This window comes from Lissotriton helveticus, chromosome 6 (genome assembly GCF_964261635.1).
Source record: "Lissotriton helveticus chromosome 6, aLisHel1.1, whole genome shotgun sequence".
In the NCBI taxonomy this organism is placed as follows: domain Eukaryota; kingdom Metazoa; phylum Chordata; class Amphibia; order Caudata; family Salamandridae; genus Lissotriton; species Lissotriton helveticus.
This window is the reverse complement of record NC_136067.1, coordinates 1,439,310,462-1,439,328,821: the sequence shown is the minus strand read 5'-3', so window position 1 is coordinate 1,439,328,821 and position 18,360 is coordinate 1,439,310,462. Positions and strand designations below refer to the sequence as shown.

General features: G+C 46.3%; 1 protein-coding gene across 4 annotated transcripts in view; it reads right to left on the bottom strand.

Annotated features, from left to right (window-relative positions):
* Window positions 1–18,360, bottom strand: part of AHI1 (Abelson helper integration site 1) — an 862,008-nt gene that overhangs the window by 770,303 nt on the left and 73,345 nt on the right. For 2 of the 4 annotated variants that reach the window (XM_078649231.1, XM_078649230.1), the window contains exons 3-4: window positions 14,686–14,810; window positions 9,450–10,060 (exon numbers count right to left, since the gene is read on the bottom strand). In XM_078649231.1, coding sequence (XP_078505357.1) covers window positions 9,450–10,060; window positions 14,686–14,810 — 736 coding nt within the window. Of the gene's footprint in view, window positions 1–9,449; window positions 10,061–14,685; window positions 14,815–18,360 lie in introns of all 4 variants that reach the window. The other 2 variants (XM_078649229.1, XM_078649228.1) reach the window with 1 other exon arrangement.

Genomic DNA, 18,360 nt, shown 5'->3' with positions numbered 1-18,360 from the left:
AATTATTCATATATGCTAAGGATGACGTCCTAGCAGTATTGATTGGGAAAAACTCTCCCTCTGCATGGAACTAGGTGAAAGGTTTAGTCCATAAAAGGCGTTCAATCCTTATAAGGTGTTCTGTCCCTATAAGGAGTTCTGTCCTTATTAGGTGTTCTTGTCCTTATAAGGCGTTATGTCCCTAAAAGGCTCGTTCATCTGAAATGTAGGGGAGATGATGTAGGTGAAAGGGTAAGATGTTCCCTGGACCTATATTACAGTTCCTATATGAAACATAACAATAGGGCTCATCAGCCAGGTATAGCTTGGTTCCAAAGACACAATGTGCACGGGAGCCACGCCTGGGCATACCAGTACCACTTAGGGCGACACACTAAAGTAAACAAAAAATGATGGATGGAATGCTTGAAATAATCTCAGCTACTGGTTATTACTCCGGCCGCATCCCAGTCCATCATTATTTTGAACACCATGCCACCTCAGTTAGGACGCAGTCATATGCAAATTCGACTAGACCTTTCATTGGGAACGGTCCAGCCCAAATCTTAGCTACTGGCCCCTGAGTGACTATCAGTGGCTGAAAATCATTCAAGCATTCCATCCATCACCTTTTTGTATAATTAAGTTGTATACTACGTCCCAAAAGGCATGGCGGTAGCGGCAGAGACAGCAGCTAGCAGTTACTGACCGGAGAGTAAGGCTCATGGAGGAAACCATTTACTTGCAAAACCTCTCTGTTTTTTATTGAATGATCAGGCAGGGTGGTATGAAAGACATTGTGGTTGCCTTTGCTGGCAGATGCATGTATCACAGACAATCCGCCACCAATCGTTGTGTTGTTGGCAAAATTTCAGGAGCAGGGTGATGGTGACGAACAACTTGACTTTTAGAGGCTGGTCCTGAACAGGGCTTGACCAGGTGCCTAAAAAAGTGTCTGGAAGAGCCTCATTGAGTGGCAATAGTGGCTCTACAGGAGTCTGACCAGGTTGCAAGACTTCTGTCAGGACATTAGTTTTTACAACCATGATTGGTAGCTATTGTGAGGAAACTGGCTACTAGCTGTGTGGCCTGCATAAGTAACAGGTCCACATTCGGCAAAATCAAACACTGCATTGTAGCGCTTGACTCTCGCAGGAAAGAAGGGCAGGGCAGTCCAAGGCCTACTCAAGGGAGGTTGAGTTGGCTAGTAATCACCATTTGTGGGTATGCAATAATAACACTCGATAAATAATTGTCCAGTTCGTGCTTTTTTAAATTCTTTTTAGAAAAGTAAATGTCCATTTATTACACACACATTACTCCACACTACGTAGTAATTTACAAAAATACATAAGGATGGTGGGAATACCTTTAGAAACAATACATATGACCCCCTAAAGTGTCATGACATCTAAATTCACACTACACTCCCTTCATGTCCAATACAGCACATAACCACATATTGTGAGGTCAGTTTACACTAGGTCAATGTTGTCCTATTTCAAGATTGGAATCACATGTTATGGTAATGCGTCATTCCATCACTGACTTCAGTAACCGTAATCCCTCTGCATTTATTTAAAATAGTCGAGCATTACAATCATGTGCCCACATGATCAGTAATAAGTGATGACAGCCTGCATTAACAAGCATAAAGCATGACATCCCTTTCTGCACTTATGAGTAATCAGGCTTTGCAATAAGGTGCCCACAAAAACATTAATAAAACATTGCAGCCTTTGGGTATATGAAAACACCAACACTGACAGCTTTTTACATAAAGCAATGTACTTTACATGTTTGAATGAAGCATTGATTAAGACAATGGTGAAGAATACTTTGTAATAAAGACTTGTCAAATGGTCATGACTAATACTTTTAAATAAAAGCATTTTCAAACAAGAACCATGTGTTTGTTTTTAAACATCTTTAGGCCACAACCTGTAGATATAAACATAGCCCCTAGAGGGCAAGACACTCCCAGTTGTAAAGCACCTGTTCCAGGCTGGGGAGCGCTTGAAAGACCAAAAGGAAATCCTGGGTTGGTCAATATTGGCTAGACATTCCAAACGTAGGGTCAGTACTTTAACTAAATTGTTTTGCTGGGGCGCTGCTGCAGTCTTGCAACCCTCATGGGTTCTTTGGGGTATTGGTGGTGCCATCCTGGAGCAAACACAAGGTGAAGATGGACGGAGCGCAGAAACTTTTCAGACCCTTACCCCTAGTCACTATTAAATCTGAGTTATGTTATGTTATATGGCATTTATAAAGTGCGACAGCTGCCCTAGCAGAGAGGCGTCCCGGCGCTAACAGCAGAAAAACGGACGAGGCAGAGCGAAAACAGGCCTACTTATTTATATATTTATTCATTTGTAGAGTGCATGGGTACACCACCGGTGTGACCCTGCGCTGAGAGAGGACTCTGAGAAGATGCGGCTTCCAAATGCAAAACCGGCCGATTCTTATCCTTGTTCCGATTGCACAAACAGCCAGGTCTTTAGCTGCCTACAAAATCTGCTTTCGCATGGCTCTATTCTAAGATCCATCTGTAGGCTGTTCCACATTTTTGCTGCATAGATCCGAATGAGCGTTCCCCCATTCTTGCTCTGAATATTCTCGGTACAGTCACCAGAGCCTTTTCCAACGATCTTAAGCTACGCCCTGGTATGTATTTGGTAATTAGAAGTTGGAGATATCTTAGGCCTTTCTTTAGTAGGATGCGGTGGCAGTGGCACATTGCCTTAAACACGACTCTCTTTTCCACTGGCAGCCAGTGGAAAGCTGTCAATGCTTTCTTCGAGTTAGATCTTCTCGGAAGGCCGAGTACCAGACAAGCCGCCGCATTCTGTACCCTCTGCAATTTGGACAGAACTTTTTTTGTAGCTCCAAGATGTAGTACATTACCATAGTCCACTTGGGAGGTTATTACTGAATGTACATTGGTTTTCCTGGCATTAGATGGTAAGAGATCCAGGACTTTCCACAGAATTTTCATGGCCCCATAGCATTTTCCCGCTACCTTCCGAAATTGGCTCTCAAATGTCAACTCTGAGTCAAACCAGACTCCGAGGTTTTTCCACTTCTGCTTTTGGGGTGGGTAGTTGGCCTAGTGAATCAGGCCACCACGCGGTTGACCATATGGATGGCATCTTGCCTACAATCAGTACCTCCGTTTTATTGCCGTTTAACTTGAGGCAGTGATTCGACATCTAGTATGCTACCTCTTTTAAACATTTGGAGAAACGTATAGCTGCCTGGTCCTTGTTCTGTGATAGCGACACAATAAGCTGCGTGTCGCCTGCATAAGAGACAATCAACACCTTATGTTTCTCCACTGTCTCTGCCAGTGGTCCCACATAAATGTTGAATATAATGGGGCTCCAAATTGAACCCTGTGGAACCCACTGGGACAAGGGAATACTTTCAGATAAATAGGTGTGTTGTGCCACTTGGAAGCTCCGTGCTGACAGACACGCTGTCAACCAGCTCAGAGCACTATACCTGATGGCACACATCTCTAACCTGAGGAGGAGCAGTTTGTGGGAGACGGTATCAAATGCCGAACTGAGATCCAGCAGGATTAGTGCGTCTGTTTCTCCTTCGTATGCACATTTTCTCAGAGTTTCTGAGGCCATGAGCAGCGCTGACTCTGTGGAGTGAGCCATTCTAAAACCTGATTGGGATGGATGCAATAAGTCATTCCTGTTTATATGGTCTACCAACTGTTTGTTTGTTACTTTTTCTGCAATCTTAGCCACAAATGGTAACAGTGAGATAGGGCGTAGATTTTCTAATATTGTTTGATCTAACAAACGGTTTCTTTTTAAGTGGCTTGACAATGGCCTGTTTCCATTTTGTGGGGACAATGCCATTTTGGAAGGAGCAGAAAATGAGCTCCGAGATATATGGCATAATCGCGTTAGCTCCCTCCATTATTATTTTCGGTCGAGCTGGATCCATAAGGGAGCCAGATTTGATCCCTTTTGCTATGGCTGTCAGTTCTCCAGTTTCCAGGATCTTTAATTCATCCAGCGGCACCCCTACAAAGTGTGTCTGGCTTCTGCAGGTCAGGCCTATTCCTTGTCGCGCTTCTACAGGGAAGAAGTCATATATCTTAGTCACTTTATTCGCGAAGAATTTTGCTACCTTGTTACAGGTCTCAATAGAGGCAGTTGTGTCATCTCTAGTTTCGCGTGTTCTGAGGGACTTAAGTATGGTGAACATTTCTTTGGAGGAGTTGGTAGCCTTTTCAATTCTTTTCGTATAAAAAGTACATCTGGATTTCTTAATTAATGCATGGTATTGTTTTATTTCCCTTTTATAGTTTTCTTTGGCCCTACTACAATAATCCTCCCTCCATACTCGCTCAAGCCTTTTACATTTTTTCTTGGCCATCTTCAGTTCATCATTGAACCAAGGTGCCGTTTCATTTTGTCTCTTTGGGATCCTGGTGCTTCAAGGTGCTGTCTTATCTAGTGCCTCTATAATCCAGGTTTCCAGTTTGTTATTGGCTAGATTAATGTCTTTATCTAGTGTAAGCTTTTTTTCCAACAGCACCTGGGAGAAGGAGGTGGGATTAAAATGATTCCACTTCCTAGTAGTGATTTCCTTGGTCTGTTCTAGTCTCTCTCTGTGGGAGGGTACTGTAATCTGGATTAGATAATGATCTGACTAGGGAATTGGCCATGGTGTGTCAACCTCTGTCTCCGTAATATTTGAGAAAATGGGATCTAAAATGTGTCCCCCTTGGTGCGTTTGTGTCTCTACTTAAGTGTCAATAGCTCCTTGAATATTGTATTGGCTTCTTGGTTCTGTGTATATTCAGGTCGCCTAGCACCAGAATTTTTTTGTATCGAATAGCTGGGTGTACTACTTTCTCTTTAATGCTCGTAATAACTTGTGATAATGGACCTGGAAGGCGGTAAATTAGAAAGCCAGCTATGGTGTTATCTTCAGTTGCTCATAAGGTATATAAGAATGCCTCGCAGTTTTCTAGGCCCGCTTTTTTTATCTCACACTTCATTGTGGATTTGTAGATTATAGCAATACCGCCGCCTATTTGACCTTCTCGGTCCTTCCTTACTGACATATATTCGTTGGGGATTGTGTCCAGAACATCTGGGGTGGAACTCTAACTGAGCCAGGTCTCGGTCAAGAACAGAGCGCCCAATGATTGTTCCCTTAGTCAGGGATCTCACATTTATTTTTAGCTAATGATCTGCAGTTTAGTAATGCTAAGTGCAGCTTCCCCTCCTTGTTATTGTTTGTTTTAAGTGTTAAGGTCATATCACAGTGATCGCATTTAGCTTCCTTGCTATCTACGGTTATGGTATGTTTGCATAAAATGTCAATAGGCTTTGATAGTCTACGTAGCTTCTCTGCCGAGTACCCAATCCTCCCTTGTGACTCCAATGGACCAGGGGGTCTGGTCCCTGGGCGCGGACGGGCGCAGATGGGCGCGGACGGGCGCGGACAGGCTTGCCTTTGTCGGGCCAGCGGCGCGCGTCCGGTGCGCGGTCGCGTGCACATCGGTCTTTAGAGGGGATCGGGTGGGAAGTCCCGCCTCCCCAACTGGAAGTGATGCTCTATGGCAGCTTAGCCACGCCCTCCACACAATAGCACTCAGCCTACGGCAGTGGAAAGAGGTGTGTTTTGATTGCCTTCCTGAATTCTAGCATGTTGTTGAGTGTACGGATCTGGCAGCGAGTTCCAGTGTGTTGCCACCATGGTACGAAAAGAATGCCCCCCACCGCACACCCTCCTTACCCGAGGCACCACAGCCGGGTGTTGCCCCCAGAAACGGAGATGGCGCGTGGGTTCATATGGGAGCAGCAAGTTAGCCAAGATTCCTGGGGTGGCATATTTCAGAACCTTGAAGGCTATACAGAGAACCTTGAACTCAATCAGCCTGGCCACTGGCAACCAATGGAATCGGCGATTGGCATCTGTTACAGGGCAGGCTCTGCGGAGACCCAGAAGGGTTCTGGCAGCCGCATTTTGGACTATCTATAGTCTTAGAATTTCTGCTTTGTTAGCCCCCAGATACAACAAGCTGGCATAATCCAGTCTCAACAACATCGAGGCCTGGATGATGACTTGCCTTGTAGATGCATCGAAAAAGCCCAGAAAAGGTCTGACCCCGGCAGTAGCCCAAAACGAGTCCCTGTCACCTTTTTATTTTGGACTTGGAACTTGAGGTGCGAATCCACCCATACCCCCAGGTTCTTCAACACCTGCGAGGGGGGGGGGAGGCGGGGGACTGGGGGGGGGGGGGAGGGCAAGGGTTTCGGGCCACCAGTGCTCACTCCACAGCCCATGGTCTCTTCCCACGAACAACACCTCAGACTTTCTGGCGTTGAGTTAGAGACAGTTGGTAGTCATCCACTCGGCGACGGCCGCAATATTGCTCCGGAACTTTGTGTCATCCCGCGCGGAGTCGTCCGAGAGTGCCACCACCAGCTGAGTGTCATCAGCATAGAAGACCATAGTCAAACCTCTGTTTTTGGCTACGGCGGCTAGTGGTTGGGCGTATAGGTTAAACAGCAACGGGCTCAAAGAAGAGCCCTGTGGCACCCCTTGATAGATAGTATGAATACCTAAAGTGAAAGGGATGGCTGTCACCTGGAATGTCCTTCCTGCAAGAAAAGAGGAGAGCCAACCTAGAGCAGAACCCACAACTCCAAACTCCTCCAGACGCTGCAGCAGAATAGAGTGGGACACCGTATCAAATGTGGCACTGAGATTCAGTAATATCAGTGCCGATGTTAGCCCAGCATCTAGGGCTGTCCGTTGGTGTTAAGTCACAGACAAGAGCGCTGACTCCGTGCTGTGACCCGGACAAAAACCATTCTGAGAGGGGTCAAGGATGTTGTTGGTGTTCAGATAATCAGTAAGGAGGGAGTTGATATAAGCCTCAGTGATCTTCACCGCCCATGGAAGGAGGGAAATAGGGCGGAAATTCTCTGGCTTAGCTGGATCCAAGCTGGTTTTTTTTTAGCAAAAGACACCACCCTGGCCTGCTTCCAAACCCTAGCGACAACTGCCTTAGCGATTGACCTGTTGATCACCTGGCCCAAAGGTGCCAGGAGCACAGGTAGGATTTTCATGAATTGGACGATCAGCAGGGGAGCCAGTTTTAATTTTGCCGCATAGTGATTACAGCTGATCGTGAGAGATTGGAGTAAAGGCTTCCAGAGTGCTGGTAGTGCGGGGGCAAGGAGCAGCACTTAGGCCGTCTTGGGCCTGCGGGAAAGACCTGTAAATATTTTCATGATTTTCTATTGACTATCTCTATAGTGGTTTATTCTTATGTCATTATTTTATACAGTACAGATTATGCATAAATCACTTGTACAAAGCCTGTATCAGCTTTGATTCTTTCCCAAACTATTAATGTTCATTGATCCTACAGGAGCTACTCAAAAATGAATGTGTATTTAGCTGGCTGTTGGATGGGGGTGGGATAGTGAGAGTTAAGGGTTTGTTGTACCTTAACATGTAAACACAAAGCACATTGTTTTACATTGTACATGGCATATTGTTGATACACCAGGTGTAACTAGCGGATAATTTTCTACATATGTGCTGTTATACTTGATGATGAATAAATTGACTTTTGCGAACAAAAATATTTTTTTAAAACAACAACAGCAAAAGAGACACTTTCCTCTGGGGCAGGACCCAAGGGAATGCAACACCATTATCAGGTGAAGTTTCAAGTCCACTGGCATTCTGTAGCTCTTCATACCAGTTTTCCTTGTCATATTGGGGAACATAATCGTGCAAGTCATCATAGCTGTCACTGTCTGAATCCAAGCCAAAAAGATTGTGTAAGTTCTGGGTCTTACCATGAGGTAAGGGCAAAGTATCAGAATCAGAAGAATTGTCAAGTGGCTGCGCACCAGGCGCAACTTCCGTCGAGGCTGGGGAGGACTCCGATCGGAGCCTGACAGCACAATGACCGCACATCCTAATCTGGCACTGCGTGATTACAGCGTAACAGGAGAAGGGGATGACATCGGAACTGGAGCCGGCACCCAAGTTGGTGATGAACCCAATGAGGGTTCAAGAGGCACAGATGGCACACAGGGCAGACTCGCCAGTGGTAGTCCGAATGGAGACCCCTGCGGATCCATGGTTCCAAAGACACGTCAGAGGGAGTTCGTAGAGTGCCAAATATACACTACAAGATCCCACTAAAGGCTTCAACTTGCTGCAACGCTGCTGGTGCACCATTTGAACTCAGGGTACATCGGGACAAAACTTATAACCTGCTCCAATGGCGATAGGAGGCACATTGACTTCCTCACGCTCTCTTTGAAGTTTATGAGTAGTGGGAAGGGCTTATTTCCTGCTTTGATTTCTTGTGTTTTTTCTACGACTTACCCGAAGACTTTGAACGCGACGACGATCTGCCCCGTGAACAACTATGGGAACAGGACTTCCTTTCAACTTCGACCAGTCATGGCATGGGGTCTTCTTGTGTTTGGTGAGATAAACTTTGGCCTCACCATCCTGTATGGCCATCAGATTCACCTGGGCAGTCATGAATGCCCTGGAGCCATCCTCCAACTCTAGGCACCCCATAAAGACTTTGTAAGGGTCCATCAGAGGCATCTGTTTGTTTAAGCACAGTTGTTTAGGAGGTGACATTTGCATTCTGCACACTGCAAAAGATATTGGATAAAAAACTGGTCGAAAGACCAAGGAGAAGCTCTGGAGCCTCATCTGAAGGTGCAGAAATGAAAGAACTAATGTCAGTGTGCGTAGTTGGCATGGATATGCGGTTCCCCACGTCATTTCAGGAGCAAAACGATGTAGACATGAACAGGCAAGATGTCACCGATTGGCGCACAGGGGAAATACTCTTAACAGTTTCCAGATCCAGTCTGACGTATGGGGAATATACACCAGGTGAGGAATTTGCAGTCACAAGTATTCATCAGAATAGTGTTTTTACACCACAGATTCATTCTATAGGAAATATACTTTCAGGTGCATGCTATGGAGGGTCACACGAAGAGAAGGACGTGTGTCCTCGAATATACTGAGATGCAGTAGTGGACAAGGATCCTCCAATAAGAAAGTACTAACTTATGTAAATGCAGCGTCAGCTAAAACCATTACAGGAATTTATGAAATATACTTGCAAATTCTGAGAAGGATTCAGAGTCAGCAGAAAAATACACTCACAATCTAACATAGACTGCAACCATGTGGCAAAACCAGTTTGTTTTAAACACCGCACATTTCTTTTATCCTGGCTCAACAAGCCTAATCAATTTTAACTTGCTTACTTGGAAACAGATTCATATTAGAATACCAATACAAAATATATTTCCTTTTAGCTGGTTGCCTTCTTGTGGTTTTGAATCAATTTTTGACTGGCTGCAGCTTCAAAATTATTCTCACAAAATATGCAATGAAGAAAAAAACAATACATAAATACATCAACAAATTAATAAAGATACCTTGTTTCTGCATCAGGCACTTCAACTACTTTCTTTTTCTTCTTCTTTCTTCCCGTTTCATTCTTAAAGAGTACATCTTGGTCATCTGGCTGCTCCTTAAACTCATCCATCTGAAGCATCATTTTCTTTTTTATCTTTGCTCGGAGTTCTTTTGCCTCTTCCTCAGACACTTGAAGTTGGTATGCTTGAATAAGTTGTTGTTTATCTTCTTCCAAATCGTTTTCATAGTGACCATCATTAAAGACACTCCTTGGCTTCTTTCGAAATCCTTTGGACACAGGTACAGCTTTCTGTATTTCTGTTTTTGATGACACTGTTTGGCCTTTACCGTTTTCACTCTCAACATTCTCAGAAACGGTTTCTATCATACTTTCTCCAGACTGTGTCTGGTCATCTAGCACTGCTTTCTTTTTCTTTTTGGTGGGTTTGATTTGCTTGTTTTCCTCTTCACTGACATTGTGCTGTATTACATCCGGCATTGAAAATGCAGCTTTAGGCTTCTTTTTTGTACGGAGACTGTTCTTTTCTTCTGGATCATACACAATCTTGTTAAGAACCACATCATTTTCAGTTTCTTTAAAAAAATCAAGTCTATTCTTTAGGCTTTCAAGCTGGAAAAAAAGGCAGAACAGAACCAGATTACACACTTAGAAAAAGACATAACACTGATTGATCTGGTGCTAAGGGTGTGCCCAGCCAACACGGTCTAACTCATTCATCAAATAATTTATATAAGAATATGTGCAGGTTAACAATAAGTTACACTCCCAGACAAGCTGTGGCGGATACCTCGAAGCTCTCTACGGCAAACACTCCCGTACTTGTTATATTGGCCCCATGTCCCACACACTGTCAGTATGGCGCCGCGCAAACAAGAGACTCGGGTGGGCCAACACCCTCACATTGTCCACCCCACTTTGGGCCTCGTACAGGCTAGGCACCCTCTGTCATTGTAGTGGCTTCGATAAATGGGACACAATAGGCATATCCACTATTGGCGACTTACTCCACAAGGGCAAGCTACTGACATTCAAAGAACTCCAAAACACATACAATCTGGCAAACTCTGAGACCTTCAAATTAAACACGCCATACTCACCAACATCCCAGATCTCGCCTCCCTCCCACAGTCCTCGCCCCTCGAAGACAGACTCTTGTCCGAACCCCTTCAATCTAAAGCGATCTCTTACACATACCGCAAATTGTGCAACAACATGCCAAATTCTTTCCATCTCCTGCGGGATAAATGGCAGACTGACGTTGGCAATATGGAGGATTCAGAATGGCAGTCAGCACTGATGTCCCCGCGCAGCCATCAATCATAGGTTTCGGTTGATATAGTTAAAAATATTACACAGGACATACATGTCAGGCCCCCTCTTAGCTAAAATCGGCCGTCGCCCATCTGACCTTTTCCTCCGTCACTGTAGCTCAATGGGCACTTTCTATCATATCCTGTGGGAATGCCCTGTAGTCCAAGACCTTTGGAACCGCGCTATCCTGAAAATGACTGATGCCCTAGGGAAACCGGTCCCCCTGACTCCCAAATGCGCACTCCTTAATATATGGGACCCCACAGACCTCACAGCGATAGAACAGCGCTGGGCGGACCTGAGCTTCCTCCTCATAAAGCGTGAGATAGCTATGCAATGGGGTTCCCAACACAAACCGCTCCTGATTAGGTGGGTGGCTGCAATGGATGTGTGCATGCTGTCGGAAAAATCAGTTTACAAAACCAGGGGTTGTCCCGGGATCTGAGATAAGAAGTGGGGTCGATGGAATGCCTATAGGGGCGAATTGTGTACTTCCCCCAATGGCGGATATGGCTATGGCCAGGCAGATCGCCCCTCGGTGAGTGTAGATACGATTACTGTCGTGCCGTGCGTGCTCTGTGGCAAAGAATGCTGACTGCAATTGTTCACATAGATGTTTCCTCTGCTTTGATTAGTTATGTTTGTTTTAAAATGGAAATACCATAGACCTATAGATTATCCGATACAAAGCTTTGGCTGTTCTACGCACACCTTGCTACCACGCCGCCGAACCCCCGGGATGTCGGCTAAATGGCTGTGTTATTCTGAGACTCTTGCTAAGTGCCTATATGTACCGCAGCCGGCCCTCGGGGTTGTAGGATTTATGCTGTGTCAATTTGAAATATGCATTAAAGGTCTTGGAAAAAAAAACAAAACAATAAGTTACACTCACTTTCAGAAGGTAGAACACTAGGTGGCATTATTTGACTCTTGGAAGTATCACAGAGATTTTACTGATATTCTCAACCGTGTATGCCCAACTTTCACTCTCTTACAGCAAATCAAAGAGACACATTCAATCATAGTAACGGGAAAGAGTATGATGACATTTCGTGGACAACACTTCCGCAGACTTAAAGTTACGACTTTCTAATGCAAGTGTAATGTCTTCTCATCCAGCTGGATGGTACCATCACCTGAATAAACAACTTAAGCAATGTGTCAAAGTCGTGGGGTATAAGAGTGTTTGATTAAATGAACAATTTCTGTCAGGATTGGAAGTACAAGTTCTAAGAGAAATCAATGGCAATTAGATAGGTTAAAATGTAACTAAGGAACTACCTAAACCAAAGGTTTGGGATGTATCCTACTGGGTAAGATAACAATGCCACAAGGAATAACAGTACAAGGAGGATCTTAACATAATGAACAACCTTAGGGACCCTGACAGCAGATATTGTTGACACCATGAAATGAGTTTTGACAGTGAGAAATAAAAAAAAAAACAGTTTTTAAAAAGGGGGCTTGTCAAGGTCTCCAGTTTCAAATGAAAATACTTTCTAATAGGCAGAAGCTGCCTTTCAAGAATTTCAGAACTGTTCACAACAATCTAGTGAGACCTCTCTAAACTTGCTCCAATACCTTAAATGAAATCCTCAAATGTGAACAGCAAAAGCAATAAAGTTTTGCCAATTGCAGGCAACGCAATAGAGCACACTTGACACAATAAACAGGGAGTAATTATTCCCCCAAATGCCAAACTAAGAGTTATTTCGTTTTTGGGACTAATCCACGCTTGAACCATTTTTCAAGGGGTGCTCACCATTAAACTCTGAAGAATTGGATTTACAATAGGCACGATGAGCCTGGGCAAAACCATCTTTGTGGCAAAAAGAGAAATAGCAATCACACCATATTCATTCAAGCAATAAAATGATACCATTTCACTTAAACTTTTCAGAAATCTACCTAACCCCAATTGTTTACAATCTCTGCACTCATCCACTGACTTGGCTAAGTATATGTCTTCAGTCTTTTGTCAAAAGATCAAGGCCATCAGATTAAAAAGAAGGATGAGAGGTTAGTCTTGCAAAGACACCAACACTGTAAGAGCAACATGGGCCCCCCTTATTTGCAGACCTCTGCAACTAATTTTGCTGACGTTGTCCAACTGCATGGCAAGATAGGATGCTCTGCCAGCCCATGTCGAATGGTATACTTCTGAACATTTCCAGAAAGGCCAAGTGTGGGTTAACTAAAATCCTGTGAGCTTGACATGTCTTACTCAAGGCTAAACAAGTTTGGGAGGAATTCATCCACTCCATACAACTACTTAATACCTTTTTATAGTAATGGATAGAGTAAGACCACGCCCATAAGACAGAGGTGTGTCATAACCCAAGAAAGTGGGTACTGGCGATTACAGATAAATAGACAGAGCATTACCTTCTTATCCCCTTTTTGGTCCCAGTCTTTACTTGCAAAGATATACCACTCAAGTGTGAAAGAAAATCGACTATGAATGCAGTCTGCTGCTCATATATCTAATTCAATCATAAAACAACTGGTTTTCCCCAAAACTAGTCATCAAGCCTGAAGAACTGCTGAAAGAACTATTGTACCAAAGATACTTCCTTAGAGGAAGTAGGGGGTTGCAAATATTGAAACAAGAAAGACAAAAATGATGATTCCCAGAAAATAATCCGAGTATTACCGTCTCGCCATTTCTTTGTTATAGTGCTCACATATGCGGATATACATACAAGCATGTTTTGACTCAAACAAATGCTGACACGTATAATTTAATAATAAAACCAAATGGTTTACACCATTAATACCCCCACTGCCTGTAGAGCAAATGTTATAGCAAATTCAATCTCAATATTCCCAAGTCAAGGTGATAAAAAGCTCTAAAATGATGGAGATGGTGTGTCTGCCATGAACACGTCTGGCAGAACCGCTCCACAAGCCTCAGCCCAAGAGACAGACCTGCCTCTTCTAGACCTTCAGCAATCTATGAAGGTGGCCCCAAATTAATCTTGTTAAATGCCCATACAATCTCCTCATTGTATACCTGTTTATGATGCAAGAGGTAGAACTCCAAACACATATATGTCGATGCTGAAATTTATAAACAAGGAATCACATTTTGCTTATTTTACAGAATGTCTAGGTTCTTGCATGAAGACAAGTCAACAATGCTTGATAATGGTTAGGCAGCATTTCGGTTGAATAAACAGCATAAGTACCTGCAGTTAATGCCACATTAAGACAACAGTGGTATCGCTTAAACACACTCTGGTTTCCTCTCGACGTGGTTGGCTACAGTAATATTTCCATATATTACCAACAAACCGCCAGAAACATCTGCTAACACACAACTGGAGAGACTTTCACATGGGTAATTTCTCATCAGCTGATGCTGTGCAGCAGTCAAGTGAGGTCTGAATGCCTTCTCTGGATCATTCCACCCTCATAACAACAAATATTTAATTGTGGAATTTAAATGGCTCTTAGGGACTGCCAGAGATTAGCTTTTAGGGACTGGTGGAGATTTGCTGTTAGTATTCTGAGAGATGAGAGAGAAAGATAAAAAGATCCTTTATAGACCATCGTGGGAGGAGGGGGGGGGTGTTCCTCTGGGGAGCGAGGAAAACCTTTAAAAAGAGAGCAATTTGGGGCAATGAGAAGGGTCTGGAATGAGGAAGGAAATGAAGAGCTAACGTTTTAGGGACTACACACCAAAATCGAAATGCAATTCTATTCAAATGGGATGTAACTTCCAGCCTTCTCTTTGTGTCCTGGTCCTTAAAGAAAGCTTGTGATACAAAACATACACCATGAAAGCAATACCACTGGTCTGCAGCCAGTAGAAATTGTGTGTAAATTACTTTATCATTTCTACTTCATCAAAATAGTCCATGGCTTAACTTCTCATCATATAACATTTTGTGGCTTGTCTTGGCAAAGGTTGATAAACTCACCTCAATTTGCTCTGGCAGAGGCCTGCTCTTCTTCTTTGATTTCTTTCCTTCAGATGTTAAATCTGCATAGCTTCTAAAAACTTCTTCAAAGCGAGGCTTGGTTTTTACATTCGCTTCACTCTCTTCTGCGGAAACAAGTGGTGCAATGATTCATTTTTTCATCATCTTTGACAAAGACTTGTGCAGCCAACTTGACCACATAAAAGCTTGACCCAACACAAAGAAATGTTCCCTGTCCATTAGCTACCATTTTTCCATTTGTGTAGCAGCTCACCCCCCTACTGCTGAAGGACACCGAACAAGGACTAGATGTCATGGTCTTAAATATGGGGTTCCCGTTCGTCCTAGATGGCCTCACTGCACTCTAACCTTTTACTGTCCACCCTACCAAGGACCCTTCAGCCTTACTTTGACTCCTGGCCTCTTTCAACACTTTGCTCCAGCTCCTGCACCCTTTGTTCTTGCAAGTTTCACCCCATCCCTTGCACTTCAATTATATTCTCCAGCGCACTATCGCAAAGCTTGTGGTTCATGCTCTTAAGGGGACCCTTTCTTTGTTTTCTGCTGTCCTCTCTGCTCTTCCTGGACCTTGCAACCCCTCCTTTTTAAGAGCTCCCACTTTCCCCCATTTGTTTTCACTCTGTGCTCTCCATTGGCATTTCTTCCTGCAAGAAGAATTCCCGGAGCAAGACTCGCCTGAGCGCTACCACATCAAATCAAGCACAGCTTTTCCAACACTCTTGCAGAGAGAGTTTATGCTTACCAGGTCAAGTGTATGTGTACCATGGACTGCCTCCGATGCTGATGAGGCTAGATGAACGAGCTGGTGGGACTCGCTCAGAGGGCCATGATAATACACTGAACCCAGTACAGCAGGATGACTGAGCAATGCACCTGAAGGCCTGAACAAGAATTACACTGCACCACGGAAAGTTAAGTGCTGCGTGTTGGACTTGGCCTTTTCCCCCCAAATTTTTCGCTTTTGACCCCCTTGTCTGAAATGTCTCCCCCATGGGATTAAACCTGTATAGGCCATGAGTGGTGTGAGACACCTTGTTAAAAATGTAATGTCATGTAATGGTGTGAGCACTTGTAAATTTCCCCATTTTAAAAATGCACCTGACTAAAATGTACTGTGTTTAAAATGGATGCCATGGCCATGGGTTTTGCCACTGTACTGCCATAGGTCAGCAGTCTAGCTATTATTACCCAGCTACCCCTAGCATTTGGAAGGAAAGCCTGGCATCCCGGGTGCTCACCCCCTCCCCTTGAGCCAGTTTAGGCTAGTTTTGCCAACATTCTAGAAGGTTCTGGCACTGCCTGGGAGGAGGGTATAAGTAAGGGGGATGTGCCACCAGAGAGTCAGTCAGCGCTGGGACAAGAAAGAGAGGGGACCTGCTGCGAGGAGCTACCGCCACATGGGCCTGTGAGCTGGGCCCTGCACCCCTAAAACCCCCTACTCTACTGTCCCCCGGGCCCCTAATAAAGGAAGGGCCCCTAACCAGGACACTGACGCTGTTGGGACCTGGAACTGCGCCAGCGCAGCGCGACAGAAGCCCCAGGAGGTGAGGAGTGTGCCCCTGGGCTGCCTGGAGGAACTGTTGCCCCTTGTGAGGTGCTGCCTCTCAAGCGCTGCAGAGGGAGTGTGCCCCTGAGGAGCTGTTCTGGGACTGTCCGCCCCCCTTGGAAAGTGTGGCCCCTGTGGAAGCGCTGGACTGGGAGGAGTGTGCCCCGAGGAACTGTGTCTCGCTGACCTGCCTCAGATAATCTGCCCCTGGACTGCCTACCGAGCGCTGTGGGGAGAGAAGCGCTGGGGCTGGTGGGGCCCCCGAGGTGCTGGTGGCCCTGAGAGCTGTGTGGGCCGAGGGAGGATCGGTGCGCTATGAATAGCGCCGATTACTGAGGAGCCTACCCTCGTTCTGGTGCGCTGACCGCCAAATAAATAATTAAATAAAGGGAGCCTACCCCTTATTACCGCCGATCTCACCGCCGCGGCCCGGCGCTGTCGTGGGGACCCCCCACCGTTGTGGATATCGTCGCGGCGGCCCCCGGTGCCAGGAGAGGGCTGCCGATGTGAAGAGAGGGCCGCGCTAGGCCCTGAAGCCGGCCTGACCCGCATCACGTGGCTGGGGCGCCGGTGACGTCTTCCGAAAACGCCCCCAGCCACGCCGCGCACGGATTGGCCCAGCGGCCGCGCCCCCTGAAGGCCGCGCAGCGATTGGCTGCCGGCCTAGAGAGCCAGAGAAGAGGAGCCGGCCGAAGCCCTGGGTCCCCGTGAGGGAGGGGGACCCAGGTGAATTGCCGTTGCGGGGCCCCTGTGCAGAGGAAGGAGCCCCGGGAGTAGCGACCGGAGCGAGAGGCCTCCCCGCCGGTCTGTGCCCCCGAGTGAGGAGCCGGTGAGTTAGGCGGGGCCTGGGCACACTGTCGGTGCCAGCCCCGCCTCCCGACCTGAGGCGGCCGGAGGAGCAGAGAGACTGCGGGGCTCCCGTGAGGAGGAGGGAGCCCCGATTGGGCCGCCCAGAGGCGTGTTGGAACCCCCGGGCCCCCGTGAGCAAGAGGGGCCCAGGTACTTCCGTAAGAAAGGAGTGCCCCGAGTGTTGTGGCCCGAGGCTTGAGGGGAGGGAGGGCCTCGAGGCACATTGCCGGTGCCTGTCCCTCCTCCTCGAAGCTGAAGAGAGCCCCTGTTTGGGGCCTGAAGCCTCGTGGAGGCTACCTTTAAGTCCCAGGCCCCCGTGAGGAAAGGGGGGCCCGGCTATAGTCGCGAGAGAGGAGGGGGCATCGAGGCACATTGTCGGTGCCTGCCCTTCCTCAGTGAAGCCCTGCGCCTGCTGACGTCCCTAGGCGAAAGAGTCCAGGAGCAGCTGGTGAGTGGGGCCACAGCTGGACTGTGTAGGGGTGGTGGGAAAGGCAACGAGGCACAGGGTCGGTGCTCGCCCCCCTCTTCTTTTGGACATCGGGACTGGCCATGTTGGCCCTGAAGGTACACAGGAGACCCCTAGACTGGGCAACCTCCCCACAGTGAGAAGTGGAGGCCGGGGTTGTTTCTATAAGTAGGATTAATCCCTAGGGACTGCGAGCTTTGTTAACGCAAGTTACCCTGTGTGTTTGCCAAACTGCATGTTTAGGTCCCAGGGAGTGGTTGCCCTATGCTTAGTTCTGGGCCCCATGGGTTATTGTTCCCCTAAGGTGACCCGGGAAGAGTTGATGCCAATACACCCTGATGTTTGATACCCCTAGTTTAATGGTAGAGGGAGCCTAGCTGTTTCCTTCCAGGTGTTCCTGGTCTATGAGGAGGGCCCCTACCGGATATTACTGCTGGGTGAGGTATGTTCTGCCTAATGTTGGTCAATAGGTTGGCCTGACGTGTTATTCCAGGCCCTTGGTTATGCCCCAGGTTAATGGGCCAGCCGTGCTGATTTATTACAGGTGCTCCTATTTATGATGTACTGTGAAGCCCTGATGTTTTTCCCTTACAGGGGTTGGGTTGGCGTTATTGTGCATGATGTATATCTATGCTAATGTGGTATTTTGCAATTACAGCCCTCCCCTAAGGATGAGAGTCTGAGTTGGCCCCACCAGATTGGCACCAGATCTAATGTCATTTTGATCCCATCCTTTTTCCTTTCAGCATGGACTTATAGACTCAGCCCTTACTTCCCATGTAAATAATCCCCC